Genomic DNA, 16,327 nt, shown 5'->3' with positions numbered 1-16,327 from the left:
GACAAATGGGGTTTATCAACGCCGCTACGCTGGTGGATCGGAGGCGGCGAACACAGGGGTTACGGAGGCTCAGGATGTGAAAGACAGCGGCGACACTGCTGTTGGAGGCGAAAAGAGGTGGCGCTGTAATCGTGGTCACGGAGGCTAACGACGGGTGATGGAGATGGAGATAGACGAACGCCTGTGAGATAGAAGGGATCTGGCGGTGTCAGTGAGCGGCGGCGGTAAACGGCGATGGTGGAAAGGTTCAGATATGAAGGGTTGGGTGTTCAGCCAGTGGGTGTTTTGGTAGGAAGAGAAGACTGATGGGAAAGGGAAGAGGTGTTTTGTTCAGCCCTGATTTTGGATAAAATTCCCAAATTAAGTGAAACTTAGAACGAATGGAAACAGAAACTAACAGAAATTCGCAGGGATGGTGGAGACGATAGAAATTAGAAGAAGGAGAAGAAGAGATAGAATAACCCCGTTGAGTGTTGATCACAACTACAAGTAGTCGCAGATAGCGTGATGAGGATTAATTTTAATAAACAAAAATGTTTAACAATAATTAATCATATATGAGTAAAGTATATACGTATTCATATATGTATACAAATAATATTTAATATACTTTTAAAATACATTAAATTTTAAGATTTTAAAATTATTTAATTATTAATTGACTAGGATTAATAATGCCACATGTCTATATTATATTAGTCCATATATACAGGGTATGAGTTTTATCACAAATGTTGGGGTATGAGAGCAATCACCTTTTGAGGTTGAAGCTTTTAAAGGTGGGACCAGTAGATTTTTTTAGCATCTCTTTTATTCCACAGAATAGATAAAAATTGATATTTTGGGTGATATCCCGCTCCTACAGCTTAGTAGTAAGGCATGTAAGAATTGCTCTTATGACTTTTATAAGGTTAGAAATATAGTAATAGGTATGAATTCCTACAAATCTCCTAGTCCAAATAGTTTTCAATCCATCTGTTTAAAAGAATACTAAGACTTTATTAGTAAGGATATCTGGCACATAGTGAGAGTAACATTCTCTAGTAGGACTCTTGAAGAATTTTTTTTAAAAAAACTCTTATTGTTTTAATATCAAAGACTAACATTTCTACCAGTAGGAGGGACTTTTTCCTTATCGGTCTATGCAATGTTATATATAAGATCATTGATGAGCGGATATTTTATACGCTTTTTGGCATAGTTTTCATATAGTTTTTAATATGCTTTGTTTAGTTTTTATTAATTTTTTACTGGTTTTAGTGTTAAATTCACATTTTTGGATTCCATTTTGAGTTTGTGTATTTTTGTACCATTTCAGGTATTTTTTTTATTGAAAGTGAGGAGCTGGAGCAAAAGTCTGATTCAGGGACAGAGAAAGCACTGCAGATGTTGTCCAGATCTGATCTCCTTGCACTCAGAAGAGCTTTTCTAGAGCTACAAAGGTCCAAATGGAGTATTCTCAATAGCTATGAAAAGTTGACTTCCAGAGCTTTTCATAAATGTATAATAAGTCATACTTTGCTTCGGATTAGAAAGCCCAAAACTGGCGTCCAACCAGCCTTCTGTCCCCTTTCTGGCGTCCAGTGCCCAAGGAGCAGAGCCCAGTGTCCAAACGCCTAGAGAGGATCCCCTAGCCAGTGTTTCATGCCCAAAAGACCTCAAAGCACGTGGATCTCATTAAATCTCAGTCCAAACACTCACCAAGTGGGCCCCAGAAGTGGATTTTAGCACTAAAAAGACTGTTTTACCCTTACTAGTCATTAGTTTAGTATTTAAGAGTTATTTTTCGCATATCATAGAGACATTACAGACCATATTTGAATTTTACCTTGTATTTTAGTTTCAGTATGAGTTTCTAAACCTCCTAGGTTGAGGGGAGGAGCCTTGCTGAGTCCTATGAATTAATAAAAGTATTACTGTTTCTTCTTCGATCGGTGTTTGATTTACTTCTAAGATGTATACTCGCTTTTCAACATGGTGAATAGGATGATCAGACAATTAGCTCTGTTCATCATACTAAGATGAATGTGCCTAATAAACACCCACGTCTACTTGGGTTCGTGTGAATATGTGACTGGAAAGCACGAGCCAACAGCTATGTTTATACATCTCTAAGACGGTTAATCCACGACTTCGTTGAGGACTTTTCAAGACACCAGTTCAGCCAATTTCCATGGAGATTAGGGTCTCCATGGTATAGGCTAGAATCCAAAGAAGTAGCATTCTCTGATCCAGAAGATTCGACCTTGTCTGTGGCGTTTTGAGTAGGATCGCCAGGAGAATGACTTGCTAGAGCTTCACCCTTCGTCAAATTGGATGACCACAACCAATGGCGTTCAATCTGTAGCAGAGGAGATCAATGACCATGGCCCATGGCGGTTATCATATACAACCTACCATGGAAAAAATCACTCACAAGCAAAGAAGACAGTAACACCAGAGTTAATTCAGAAAGGCAAAGCAACTCCTATCCTTCAACAAATCCCTATTACTGATTCCATTTAATTTATACATTCCTTTTACAACTTCAAACCAACAACCTTATGATCCGCCTGATTAGGACCTGCAAGATAACCATAGCTTGCTTCAAAGCACAATCCTCGTGGGATCGACCCTGACTCGCTCAGGTATTACTTGGACGACCCAGTGCACTTGTTGGTACAGTTGTACAAGAGTGTGGAAATTCGTGCACCAATCATCACCAAGGTTTTTGTGAATCACTTTTACACCTTAGAAAATGTGATTATTCCTCTTTAAGGCAATTTTATCCTTCAAAAGAAAAATATGGATAATATTATCATCGCTAAAAAAATCCTCCATTTGATTAAGAAAATCAAATAAAAAAAGAGTTATGACTTTTAAGATTGATTTGGAGATCAAAAAGCATATGATAGAGTTTATTAGAGGCTTCAAGTTCACTCTTTTAGAAATGTTGGATTCCTTCAAAGCATAGTTCAAGTGATTATGAAGTGTATGTTCCTCATCTTTATCCATCCTTTGGAATAGGAGTAGACTTCATAATTTCAAACCAAGTCGTGGTTTAAGATAGAGAAACTCTATGTCTCCTTATCTCTTTAATTTGTTCATTGAAAGTGGATCCGTGTGGTGGTGTCTAAGAAAGAGCCCCAAATATCTCATTTGATATTTGCTGATGATTTGCTCTTTTTCTGCAAGACAAAGATGTCTCAAGTCTAGTTGATTATAAATCTTCTCAATACCTTTTGCCAAGCTTCAAGTAGGAAAGTTAATTTTCATAAATCTAAGGCTCTTTGCTCTAGGAATGTATCAGTGACTTGTAGAAATGTGTTTGCTGGTGTCTTTAGTTTTCGTTTCGCTCATGATTTGGACAAATATCTTGGCGTTAATCTTGGTTATCCTTGAGCTATTAGAAAATATGCCCTAGACATTATTGACAAAATTTAAAAAAGATTGGCTTTTTGGAAAGACAAGTTGCTGAATAAGGCTGAGAGGTTATGTCTTATTGAATTTGTGGTGTCTTTCATATTTATTTATCATATGGAAGTGTCTCTTTTGTCATACGAGTTCTGTGGGACAAATTGAAAACTGTCATATGCCAATTGGTCCAATTACAAGAGCAACAACTAAGAGAGTAAAAGAAGGTTTTGCAAACATGGCTAAATCATTTGTTCGGGAGATGCATCAAGAATTGGGCAAGATAATGATCAACGATTATCAAAAGTCAAATGTCTTACTATTTACAAGATGCATTAAAGACTTTCATTAGTCAATATGAATTAAAAAGACATCACCTTTTTAGAATTTATTTTATGTATATTTTTGTTATTTTGTTTGTTTTAGCCCCAGTTATGATTTGGCCCATTTTTTTAAACCTAGTAAATTTATGAGTTAGAGTTTTAAAATTAAGAGGTATAAAAACCTTCTAAAACCTGGTAGCCACTTTTTTCCTTAATTTTGATGAATGAAAACTTCTTTGACTTTCTTTGAGAAACTTGGGTGTGAACAAGTGAGGTAGAATGATTCCCTTAGCTATTGCATCAACAAATCAAATTGAGATAGATGAGTCCCTTTTTTTGATCTTCCATCTTATCCTAGGTTACGTTCCGTATCATTTGGTATCAGATTTCAGGTATTTGATTAATTTTCATTAGTCTACGTTTACCCTTCTTGTGTTCTAAATAAATTAAAAAAACAAAAACAAAAACGTCTCCTTCGTTTATTTTCTATGCCTCCATTTTGTGTCTCTGATTAAAAAAAGGAAAAAAAAATTCAGCCACACATAGTAAGTTTATCCTTACATCTTGTTCTTTTTCTTGTTGATTGGTTTTCATCTCTTCTCAGTTATATTGTTTTCTTGGTTCTTTTCTTTTTTAAATTCCTTTTCCTAATGATATTTTCTTTCCTTGCTGCTTCTGTGTTCATCATTATTCTTTTCGTCCTTCCATTTAAGTACCAAAAAAAAGGAAGAATACGCACTTTGAATTTTACAAAGTAGCACTTAAGCAAAGTAAAAAAAAAAACACAAGAAAAAGCATTGTGTTCTTATTTTCCTTATTAAAAAAATCATTAAATAAGTTATTATTATTCTTATTATTTATATTTTTTTATTATTCTTATCTTTTTTTCTTCTATGTCTTTGTCCCTTTTTTTTCATCTTTTTTTTCTTTCCATCTTTTTCTCTTATCGTTGCGTCGGATTTTCTCTATTTTTTATTTTTATTTGATTTCTAAAGTATAACAGTCAAAGAGATTCAAGAGTGGTAAAAGGCAAGAGTGGTAAGTTTAATAGAGGGTAAAAGTCAATTTTGAGAATAAACACAAGTGTCCATCCTTGAGTGAAACACGCAAGAGTGATTGTGAGGTTCTTTCTATAACATTTTTGTTACAGGTTGATTGTTATGACAGCTCATTTCGAAGATACTTCAGTTGACATGGAATTTATGCAAAGGGCCATTCAACACTTAACTAATCGCTTGACTGAGTTGGAAACATGGAGGCAAGAGGTGACATAGACACTGTCTAAGAATACTAAACAAAGACCTTTCCGAAATCAGCGTCAGAATCATGTACCTTCTGATGATGACCCTGATAGGATTATAACACCTCGACATAAAAGTCAACATAGCAATATCAATGCCATCAAGATGCAAATACCACCATTCAAAGGGAGAAATGATCCTGAAGTTTATTTGAAGTGGGAACGTAAGGTAGAAAGAATTTTTTCTTGTCATAATTACTCTGAGGCAAAGAAGGTTCGTTTGGCAGCAGTTGCATTCTCTGACTATGCCTTGATTTAGTGGAATGAACTAGTGAAGGCAAGACAGTGGAATGATGATTACCATATAGAGTCTTGGGATCTCATGAAGTGCCTCATGAAGAAAAGATTTGTGCCTTCGTACTACAACAAGGAAGTGCATCAGAAGTTACATCGGCTGACTTAAGGCTCCAAGTCCATTGAAGACTACAATAAGGAAATGGAGATGCTTATGATCACTACCAACATAGAAGAGGACACTGAAGTTACTGTGGCACGATTTGTGGGTGGTTTGAATAGAGCGATTGCTGATGTGGTAGAGTTACATCATTATGTTGAGATGGAGGATTTAGTTAGGATGACAATTGATAAATCCATATTTTATGATATATTTTATGCTTAATCTGAGTGATTTATTCAATCCTTCACCCACTTATTCATATTAATTGTATGGTTTTACTTCTCCTTCCTTATTATATGATGTATGTGAAAAACATGTTTCCTATGCTTTTAAATTAATTATTTTAATCACTTTTAATTCCATTCGATGCCGTGATTAGTGTGTTGAGTAGTTTCAGATCTTCTAAGGCAGGAATGACTTAAAGGATGCAAAAGGAAACATACAAAAATGGAAGGAAAGCACAAAATGGAGTTTCTGAAGGAACTGGCATCCACGCGATCGCCTGGACGACGCGATCGCGTGCCAGAAGCGAAGAGGCAACGACGCGGCCGCATGACTGACGCGACCGCGCGACTTGAGCAAATCGCATACGACGCGGATGCGTGACCGACGTGACTACATGACAAGGTGAACTCCGAATGACACGACCGCATGACCCACGCGGACGCGTGACAGAGGCCACGCACTAGAAATTGCAGAAAACGCTCATAGTGGATTCTGAAGCCTTTTTGGCCCAAATCCAAGTCCAGAAGTCATAGACCAGAGGTTATAAAGTGGAGGAATGCATCCATTGAGAGAGTCTCCGAATTTCTGTTACTTTCGATGATTTAGATCTAGTTTTGAGAGAGGTTCTCTCCTCTCTTTCTTAGGATTTAGGATTTCTCTTAGCTTTTAGGAGTAACTCTCAATCCCAGGTTCAATGTTCTTTTACTTTATGTTTGTTTCTTATTTTCAGATATTTGAATGCTTGCTTGTATTAGTTATGTTGCCTAATTGGCCTATACCACTTTCATGATGATTTTCTTATTTAAATATAATTTGAGGTATTTTCAGATCTATGAATTGTGTCTTTTATTTATATAAATAATTTGGATTTTTTTGTTCCCCTTTTGGCTTTGGTTAAATAATTGGTGACCCTGGAGTTATCGAACTCATTATTGATTGAAAATTGGATTTCTTCATTTCATTAATTTATATTCCAATAACTCTAGCCTTTCCTAAGGAAAGACTAGGACTTGAGGATTCAAATTAATTTATCCACTTAACTTACCTTCATAGTTAGAGGTTAACAAAGTGAGAGAAGAATCCAATTCTCTTTATAATTGATAAGGATAACTAGGATAAGACTTCCAGTCTTTATACCTTGCCAAAAGTTTATTTTACTATTAATTTATTTTACTTGTCATTTAAATATGCTTGTGCCCGTTGCCCAAATTCCAAAAACCCCAATTTTACCTTTTTCATAGCCAATAATAAGAACATACCTCCCTGCAATTCCTTGAGAAGACGACCTGAGGTTTAAATACTCGATTATCAATTTTAAAGGGGTTTGTTACTTGTGACAACTAAAACGTTTGCACGAACGGATTTTTGTTGGTTTAGAAACTATATCTACAACGCGACTGTTTTTATGAAATTCTTTACTGGCAAAAATCCCAACGTCAACAATGAAGGTGGAGAGGCAACAACAAAGAAGAGCACCAAGAGGATTATCTCATGCTAATCCAAAGTGGAAGTCTCGTAGTGCTGACAATACAAAGACTAACGGTGCTGAACCTAATGCGTTGTTTGATACTACAAAAAAGAAATATAATTCTAACACTTCTTCTGCTACTTCTAAGCATCGAGATATTAAATGCTTCAAATGTCATGGTATGGGTCATTATGCTGGTGATTTCCCAAACAAGAGATTGATGGTTATTAGAGGAGATGATATTGTCTCTGATTCTGATCATAATAGTATGCCACTTTTGGAGGATTATTCTGATGGTGATATTGAGTATGCACTCCATGGTGAATCTCTTGTTGTTAGACGTGCTTTGAATTTGCAGGTGAAAGAATATAGCCTAGAGCAACGCTAAAATCGTTTTCACACTAGATGCTTGGTGGGTGGAAAGGTGTGTAGTTTGATTATTGATGGCGGGAGTTGGACTAATGTGGCTAGTATACTTATAGTGGAGAAATTGGATTTGACATGTGTTTGACATCCTAAACCATATACGTTGCAGTGGTTGAATGATAGTGGAGAGATCAAGGTTGACAAGCAGATGACAATTGCATTCTCTGTTGGAAAGTATGTTGATGAGGCATTGTGGGATGTGGTGCCAATGCAAGCTTGTCATTTATTATTGGGTAGACCTTAGCAGTTCGACCGTCGAGCATTTCATGATGGTTACACAAATCGATTCTCCTTTAATTTTAATGGTCGTAAGATCACTCTTGCTCCTTTATCACCTAAGAAGGTTTACCTTGACCAGTTGAAACTTCAACAGGATACTAAATGGAACATGGGATGTGAGATCACAGAAAAATTTGAGAGAAAAGAGGCTATGAGAGAAAAGAATATAGCAAAAGGCGCAAAGGTGAGTGAAAAGAAAGAAAAGAGTACATGTCATGAGAGTAGTGTAAATACAGAAAAAATTGAGAAAGTTGAGATCAAACTGTGTTTCTTTGCAAAAGAGATAGATTTAAATAGTACTTTAATAGGCAAGAAAGCTTTGTTTATGGTTCGATTTAGGGATACTTTATTTTTTGACACTGACCTTAACCCAAATTTGCCAAATAGCTTTGTCTCTTTGTTGCAGGAATTTGCCGATGTCTTTCCTACTAACGTGCCACGTGGTTTGCCTCCATTATGAGGGATTGAGCACCAAATTGATTTTATTCCTGGTGCTAGCATTCCTAATAAACCAGCCTATAGGAGTAACCCTGAAGAGACAAAGGAGCTTCAAAGGCAAGTGGAGGAGTTATTAGCCAAAGTTCACATCAGGAAGAGTATGAGTCCATGTGCTGTACTAGTTTTGTTGGTTCCAAAGAAGGATGGTACTTGGCAAATGTGTGTGGATTGTCGTGCAGTCAATAAGATTACGGTAAATTATCGTTATCCTATCCCTAGGTTAGATGACATGCTTGATGAGTTATATGGTGCATGCATATTCACTAAAATTGATTTGAAAAGTGGGTATCATCAAATTAGAATGAAATCAGGGGATGAATGGAAGACTGGATTAAAAACAAAACATGGGTTATATGAGTGGTTAGTAATGCCTTTTGGACTAACTAATGCACCTAGTACTTTTATGCGTCTAATGAACCATGTTTTGCGAGAATTTTTGGGTAAATTTGTTGTTGTTTTTTTCGATGATATTCTCATTTATAGAACTTGTTTGAATAACCACTTGTCACATGTTTTAGCTATTTTGAGAGTGCTTTGAAAAGAAAAATTATATGCCAATCTTAAAAAGTGAACTTTTTGTATTTATCGAGTTATATTTCTTGGTTTTGTTGTGAGTGCGAGTAGAATTGAGGTTGATGAGGAAAAGGTAAAGGCTATTCGTGAATGGCCAATGCCTAAGAATGCTTCTGAGGTAAGAAGTTCTCATGGGTTAGCTGGATTTTATAGAAGATTTATAAAAAAATTTTCTACCATTGCTATGCCTCTCATAGAGGTTATCAAAAAGGATGTTGGATTTAAATGAAAAAAGGAACAAGAAATTGCATTTCATACCCTAAAAGACTGTTTGTATTCTGCTTCTATTCTTGTTTTACCTAACTTTAATAAAACCTTTGAGATTGAATGTGATGCTTCTGGGATTGGTACAGGTATTGTTTTGATGCAGAAAAAATGAGCCATTGCCTTCTTCAGTAAAAAGTTGAATTTAGCTCAGCGTAAATATTCAACATATGACAAAGAATTATATGCTCTGGTTCGGGCTTTGGAGGTTTGGCAACACTACCTCTTACCTAAGGAGTTTGTGATTCACACGGATCATGAATCTTTAAAACACTTAAAGAGCAAGGTAAGCTTGATAAAAGACATGCTAAATGGGTGAAATTTATTGAAACATTTCCATATGTGATTGCCTTTAAACAAGGTAAAGAAAATGTCATTGCTAATGCTTTATCTCGGAGGTATACTTTGATTACTACACTTACTTCTAATTTGTTAGGATTTGAGTTTTTAAAGGAGTTGTATGCAACCGATTCTGACTTTTCTGCTATTTATGCCTCTTGTGAACATAGTGCATTTAACAAATTTTATAGACATGAAGGTTTTTCTGTTTCGTGGTAATAAAACTTATGTGCCTACTTGTTCTATGAGGGACTTACTTGTTCTTGAATCATATAATGGAGGTTTGATGGGTCGTTTTGGTGCATAAGACATTGAATGTGTTATCTGAACATTTTTACTGGCCACGCATGCGTAGAAATGTTAAAAAATTTTGTGCTAAGTGTATTGCATGTAAACAGGCTAAATCTAAGTCTTTACCACATAACTTGTATGCCCCTTTACTTGTTCTTATGCATCCGTGGGTTGATATTTCTATGGATTTTGTTCTTGGTTTGCCTTGAACTAAAAAAGGTAGAGATAACATTTTTATTGTGGTAGACAGATTTAGTAAAATGGTTCATTTTATTGCATGCCATAAAACTAATGATGCAACAAATATTGTTGATCTGTTCTTTAGAGAGGTTGTGCGCTTGCATGGTGTTCCCTAAACTATTATTTCTGACCATGATGTAAAATTTTTGAGTCATTTTTGGAAAGTTTTATGGAGTAAATTAGGTACAAAATTATTATACTCTACTACTTGTCATCCTCAACTGATGGTCAAACTGAAGTAGTAAATAGAACATTAGAGACCTTATTACATACTGTTGCTGGTAAGAATTTGAAAACTTAGAAAGATTGTTTACCTTTTATTGAGTTTGCTTATAATAGAACCATTCATTCTTCTACTGGTTTTTCTCCTTTTGAACTTGTGTATGATTTTAATCCTTTAACTATTTTGGACTTATTCCCTTTGCCTTTGAGTGATCTTGTTAGCTTGGATGCAGAAGGTAAAGCTAAAAAGGTTAAAGCTATGCACTTGAAAGCACGTGAGTTGCTTGAAAAGAAAAATAAATTGACAATTCAACGGGTGAATAAAGGTCGAAGACAACTTGTCTTTGAACCTAGTGACTGGATATGGGTTCATTTGGGAAAGGAGAGATTTTCTACTTAAAGAAGATCGAAGTTAGTCCCTAGGAGTGATGGTCCATTTCAGGTGCCCGAAAGGATCAATAACAGTGCTTACAAGATTGACCTTTCAGGTGAGTATAATGTATCGGCTACTTTTAATGTCTCTGACTTATCTCCTTTTGATTTGGATGCAGATTCGAGGATGAATCTTTTTCAGGGAGGAGAGAATGATACGAGCCCTATGGGACAAACTGAGAATTGTCATATGCCAATTAGTCCAATTACAAGAGCAACAACTAAGAGAATAAAAGAAGGTTTTGCAAACATGGCTAAATCATTTGTTCAAGAGATGCATCAAGAATTGAGCAAGACAATGATTAACGATTATCAAAAGTCAAACGTCTTACTATTTACAAGATGCATTGAAGACTCTCATTAGTCAAAGATAAATTAAAAAGACATCACCTTTTTAGAATTTATTTTATATTTATTTTATTTTTGTTGTTTTGTTTGTTTTAGACCCAGTTATAATTTGGCTCATTTTTTTTATTCTAGTGAATTTATGAGTTAGGGTTTTAAATTCAAGAAGTATAAAAACCCTCTAAAACCTGGTAGCCACTTTTTTTCTTAATTTTTTATGAATGAAAACTTCTTTGAGAAATTTGGGTGTGAACAGGTGAAGTAGAGTGATTTCCTTAATTGTGGCATCAGAAAATCAAATTAAAGTAGATGAATCCCTTTCTTTAATCTTCCACCTTATCCTTAGTTACGTTCCGTATCATTTTGTTTTCCTAGCTAGTTATGCTTGTAAGAAGAATAATTCAACAATTTGAAAATTCTTTTGGAATAGCAAGAACAACGGTAGAATTTTGTCTCTTGTTAATTGGGAAAACAATTGTCTCTCGTAAGAAGGTGGATGATCATGCACTAGAGATTTTTGTGTATGTGTTCATTTTACTTTGATGGAAAAACTAGTGTGAACTAGTTAATTGTAGAGATAAGCTTTGGATCCAGATTATTCGCCAAGAATGCTTCTCATTTGTGAATGAATTTGGTTACTATTTTTGAATAGATCATAGATGTAGCTTTTCGTTGTGCATTGGGGTACTTGACCAATCTTTTTGGTATAATAGTTGGTCCACTTATGATAGTATTTGTAATGCTCTCCCTTACATTCATATCTCTGAAATGAATTTCACTTTAGGTGATGTTTTACTCGATTCTAATTGGCTTTTAAATCATTTAGCCACTCTTTTGCCTAGTGACATAGCTTAAATGATTCAAAATTTTGACCCTAATCTACATATTGGCCCCCAATCAAGCTGGAATTAAATCCCCCCACTCTTTTGTGTTTTTCTATTTTGAATTTTTTAGACACCAAAAAATATCTTTGTTAATATTCTCCACCTCAAGGAGATACAAATTCTCCAATAATCATTCCCTACTAAATATTGAGTTCTTATTATGTGGTTTATTTTGATAGCAATTTCGAAGGTATATGTTCCTTTCAATTATCAAACACATTTTTAAAGGTGAAAGAATTTCTTTTTCTTCAAGTAATGCAACATTTCATTAATAATCGCCCATTGTCCATTTGGTAGTAATATCTACAGAGAAAGGTGTCCCAGGTTTTATAATTCTACTTAAATAAATGACTATATGATTTGTTATTGATGCATTGATGATTGAACATCACTATAGACAAGAAAAACATGCATAAAACAATATTAATTGACCTTAAACAACTGTTAAAAATGTTCATAATATTAATGTGATTTTTATTTATAACTTTATCAAATGAAGGAAAAGAGTAAGTAGAAAAATAAGATAATATTTAAAAAAAAAAATTGTGTGTAATCAGTTTAATTTATCATTTCCTTGAACTATATTTCCATAATCATAACTGGTTATTTATTTTAGATAAGAAAAGTACAATTTATATATATATAACAAATCATTAAATCAAAACTTAAAAATACCTAGTGGAGGAAAAAAATAGATAACTACTAACAATATAATTTAGGGGCATTTAATTTGGAGAATTATTATAAGGTATATTTCTAAGAATATGTATGTGCGATAAACAAACAAACAATAAATGTTTGTAATTTATTTTAGGACATATCAAAAACAATTTTTTTCGTATAACATTATTTTCTGATATAATATTTTTGGGAATATAATTCTTAAACGTCTAGGACCATGTTTGCATACTTTGAAAGTTGAAACAAGGGCCTAAAGGATTTCAATGAAAATTTCAAAACCTAATCTTTAAATAAAATAATTGTTGAAAAATAGTTTTACAAATAAAAAAAAAAAAACTAAAAGAAGAACGCAATATAATGTAAAAGAATAACATAGTTATTAATATTACAAACATTTATACCAATTATCTCCGTCTCAGCCCCCGAAAAAAAAAATGATAGCAATCTTGAAAACTAAAACCAAAGTGTTATAAAACCAAGTTACATCAAAATTAATTTTTTATTTATTATATTTTGTTGTTATTTGGTTATCTCGTCTATGTTTCTAAATCGATTTGCAGCATATGTTTCTTAATGGTGTATATGTGTCACTATTTTGGTGTCATTGATTCTATTATTTTTGCTCAACAGAGTTTATTCGATCAAAACAGTTTACATTCAGAGCTCTGATCTCCTAGGTTAGTATATTTTTTCCGAAAAAAAAAATTTCAAGTACAAGTAGAATTGGCAACTAATCTTCATCCTTGGTAGCTATACCAAGCTCCCTCTTCTCGATCAGCTAGGTGAGTTCCTCTGTAGTTCTGTTCTTGCAGATCATTGGTTAATGTGATTGTGATAAATAGCTTGCTAGCTCATGAACTTTAATTTGGTTTCTTTCTCCTTTTATAATTCAGCAATGCTAGCAAACAAATATTATCGTTTATTTGGCGAGTAATAATTTACCCTCATAAAATATATAACTTATACCTATATTTATTAAAATTTACACATATAAATCAACACAATTTATATTCATATTTACCAGATTTTATACATATAAATTAATAAAATTTATTCATTAAATTTTTTTATTTATATTGATTAATTGTTGACCAAAATTATTAAAATCAGTTGGCCTAAAACCTTTCTGATTTTTTTTATATTTTTTTTCAGAATTTCGGGTGGACTTTTGTTTATTGTATTATTATTATTATTATTATTATTATTATTATCTTCAATGAAGAAAGCCTCCTTTTAGTTGAAATGATTCATTTATTTTTTATAATTGTGTTTATACAAAGCTTGTCCTGTTTCAAAAATTTCTATGTGTGAATAGTTTTAAGTTTATCCTGCTCAAGAAAAATTCATATTATCATCTTTTATCGCTCATCCATACATACTTTTTATTAAGTAAAAAATATTGTACTCTTTATCAATTAATAAATTTTAATTTTTTATTAATTATATTTTATATTAATAATTTAGATTTAAAATTTAAAAATTTTAAATTTAAAGTTTAGGACTTAAATATTAAAATTTAAGGTGTAAAATTTAAAATTTAAGACGGTACTTTTGATTTTTTGCAAAGCACAATAGCATTTTCTTTTTTTATTATCTTTTAGGTAGTGTTTGTTTTGAGATACGACTAAAAGATTGAAACTCAGTATCATATTTGTTAATTCAGAGATTGGTACTAAAATTTATGTCTCTGTCCCTAAAATTTTAATATTTCAGTACCTTCAAAAAATAGAGACACAGGGGATTAAAATTTTTAGAGATAAGAGACTGAAATTTTAATAACATTTTATACCTAAAATACTTTTATTTCAATTAATTAATTCTAATTTTACCCTTTGTACAAATTAAATTAGAATTTCATTCTTATTTCAATTTCTGTCTCTCAATGTCGGTCTTTCCGTTTTCGTCTCTCCACTAAAGGCTACTTTATGTTTTGGCTTTTCTTGTTGGAATGATTATTTTTCTGAGGAGCTATTTTTTTTCTTTTGTAATGAGAAAGAGCAATATGTTTGTTGGAGGCAGATATTTTCGTTCGAAATTATGTGTATTTTTAATTTTAATATTTTATATTTTAAAGTTTTGTGAAAAAAGTGCAAATAGAAAGTAAAGTTTTAATTTTTTATAAAATTTTAAAAACATAAATATTGAAATGAAAATAAAAGACATTTTTAAAACAAAATATGTCAATCTTTTTTTTCCGTTTCCACTGATTTTAATAAGTTAATTGGATCTTAATATTTAGCAGCAAAATTCTCTTTCTTAATTAATCGAAAAATTTTCTTATTTACTCTCTCTCTTAATTAATTTGTTCATCTCACGTTGGGTGTAGGATGAAGAGGGGCTTCAATGGAGTTTTTAAAAGGAAAAAGCTTTCCTTTTTTTCTATTTTGTTAATGTCCACAACTATCATATTATTGTCATGGGAGAGTCTTTCTGCACTTATTCCCCCTTATTCACAAATGTTGCTTCCTTCAGGTTTGCTTTTATTGCTGCAATGCAACTATATAATATATATGGTTCAAGTGTAATAGTAGTATTGCTAAGGTTTCTTCTTAGAATTATCTATAGTAAATTGTTCTTTCATATATATGCAATAAATGGATTACAAATCACAAAAGCATTGAATTTTTTCTACATTAAATATGAGTGCAAAACCATTTTATTACTAACATCTAATTTGGTATTAAGTATTACAATGTACGCAAAAGTTTTTCCTTAAAGTAATTACAGATTTAGAAATTAATAATAATTTTTTTTATCCATATGGCAAAATCTAATTTAAAATTCAACATAAAAGTTCAATTCTTACATACATAAGATGTGGAGTAAATGATGATATGCTTTTAACATGGAGATAGTAGTATCATAAATAGGGTGATATTATTTGAACACTTAATTTAGTCTTATATATAGACAATTATTTAATCGAGTTGCAATAAAATTCAAGGATGTTAGGTGTACAAATATAATAATTTTCCTATAAAATATTATCTCATAGAATGGGCATCCTCACTCTTTTATGCTCTCTTCCTCTTCCTTCTTCTTCCTCATATCTTTCTATTAATCACATTTATCTTGTGACTTAAACTTTGTGTTTTATTATAATCGTGTAGAATTTTTCTCAAGTTTGACGAATGAAGAAGCAGTTCTCCTTGAAGCAGGGGATATCCATGGAGTACCCACTTTAGAAAAAGAAGAAAATAGTAGAACAAATTCTATCATTGGCTTTCTAGAGAATGAATCTACAGAAAATAATGAAGGTAATAAAATTTTTTTAAGTATTAACAAGTTATAGCTTAAATGGCATATTCTTCTCATACTCACTTAGAAGTCGCGAATTCGAGTTTCATTCCTAACTTTGGAAAATAAAATTTACTAAGTGAGCATGCGATGAGGTTGATGTTAATTGTTATCTTTAGCTATAGTATTCAAATTGATGTGATTACCATTGTGCTAACAAAACCAAGTTGATGATCAAACTAAGTTAATTAAATATATTGTTATGAAAAATGTTTCTCCAAATTAAAATATAAGTAAATAGTCATTGCTGATAATAAAAGATTTAAACGTTAACAAAAGTAGCTGTAAAAAAAATTAAACTAATCTTATATTCATAAAAGATTATTTTTGTTTGTCAAAAATATTCAATAATTAAATTTTTATTGATTTTATTAAAAAAGTATGTTGAATTTCTAAATTGTTCTTATCATTATTTTTAATCTCTTACAACAACAATAATCAAAACTGTCA

The 16,327-nt window shown here is 32.5% G+C and overlaps 1 protein-coding gene and 1 pseudogene across 1 annotated transcript in view; both read left to right on the top strand.

Moving 5' to 3' along the window:
* Window positions 1-7,080: 7,080 nt before the first annotated feature.
* Window positions 7,081-11,034, top strand: LOC107479164 (uncharacterized; annotated as a pseudogene).
* Window positions 11,035-13,248: 2,214 nt separating this feature from the next.
* The window catches only part of LOC107479167 (protein trichome birefringence-like 16), a 12,809-nt gene continuing 9,730 nt past the window's right edge, over window positions 13,249-16,327 (top strand). The window contains exons 1-3 of the mRNA XM_016099316.3: window positions 13,249-13,362; window positions 14,907-15,052; window positions 15,691-15,837. Coding sequence (XP_015954802.2) covers window positions 14,908-15,052; window positions 15,691-15,837 — 292 coding nt within the window. The 5' untranslated portion in view covers window positions 13,249-13,362; window position 14,907. The remainder of the gene's footprint in view (window positions 13,363-14,906; window positions 15,053-15,690; window positions 15,838-16,327) is intronic.

The sequence above is a fragment of the Arachis duranensis genome, chromosome 3, assembly GCF_000817695.3.
Source record: "Arachis duranensis cultivar V14167 chromosome 3, aradu.V14167.gnm2.J7QH, whole genome shotgun sequence".
NCBI classification, from domain to species: Eukaryota; Viridiplantae; Streptophyta; class Magnoliopsida; order Fabales; family Fabaceae; genus Arachis; species Arachis duranensis.
The sequence above is the reverse complement of the archived record's forward strand: the minus strand, read 5'-3'. Positions and strand labels throughout refer to the sequence as shown.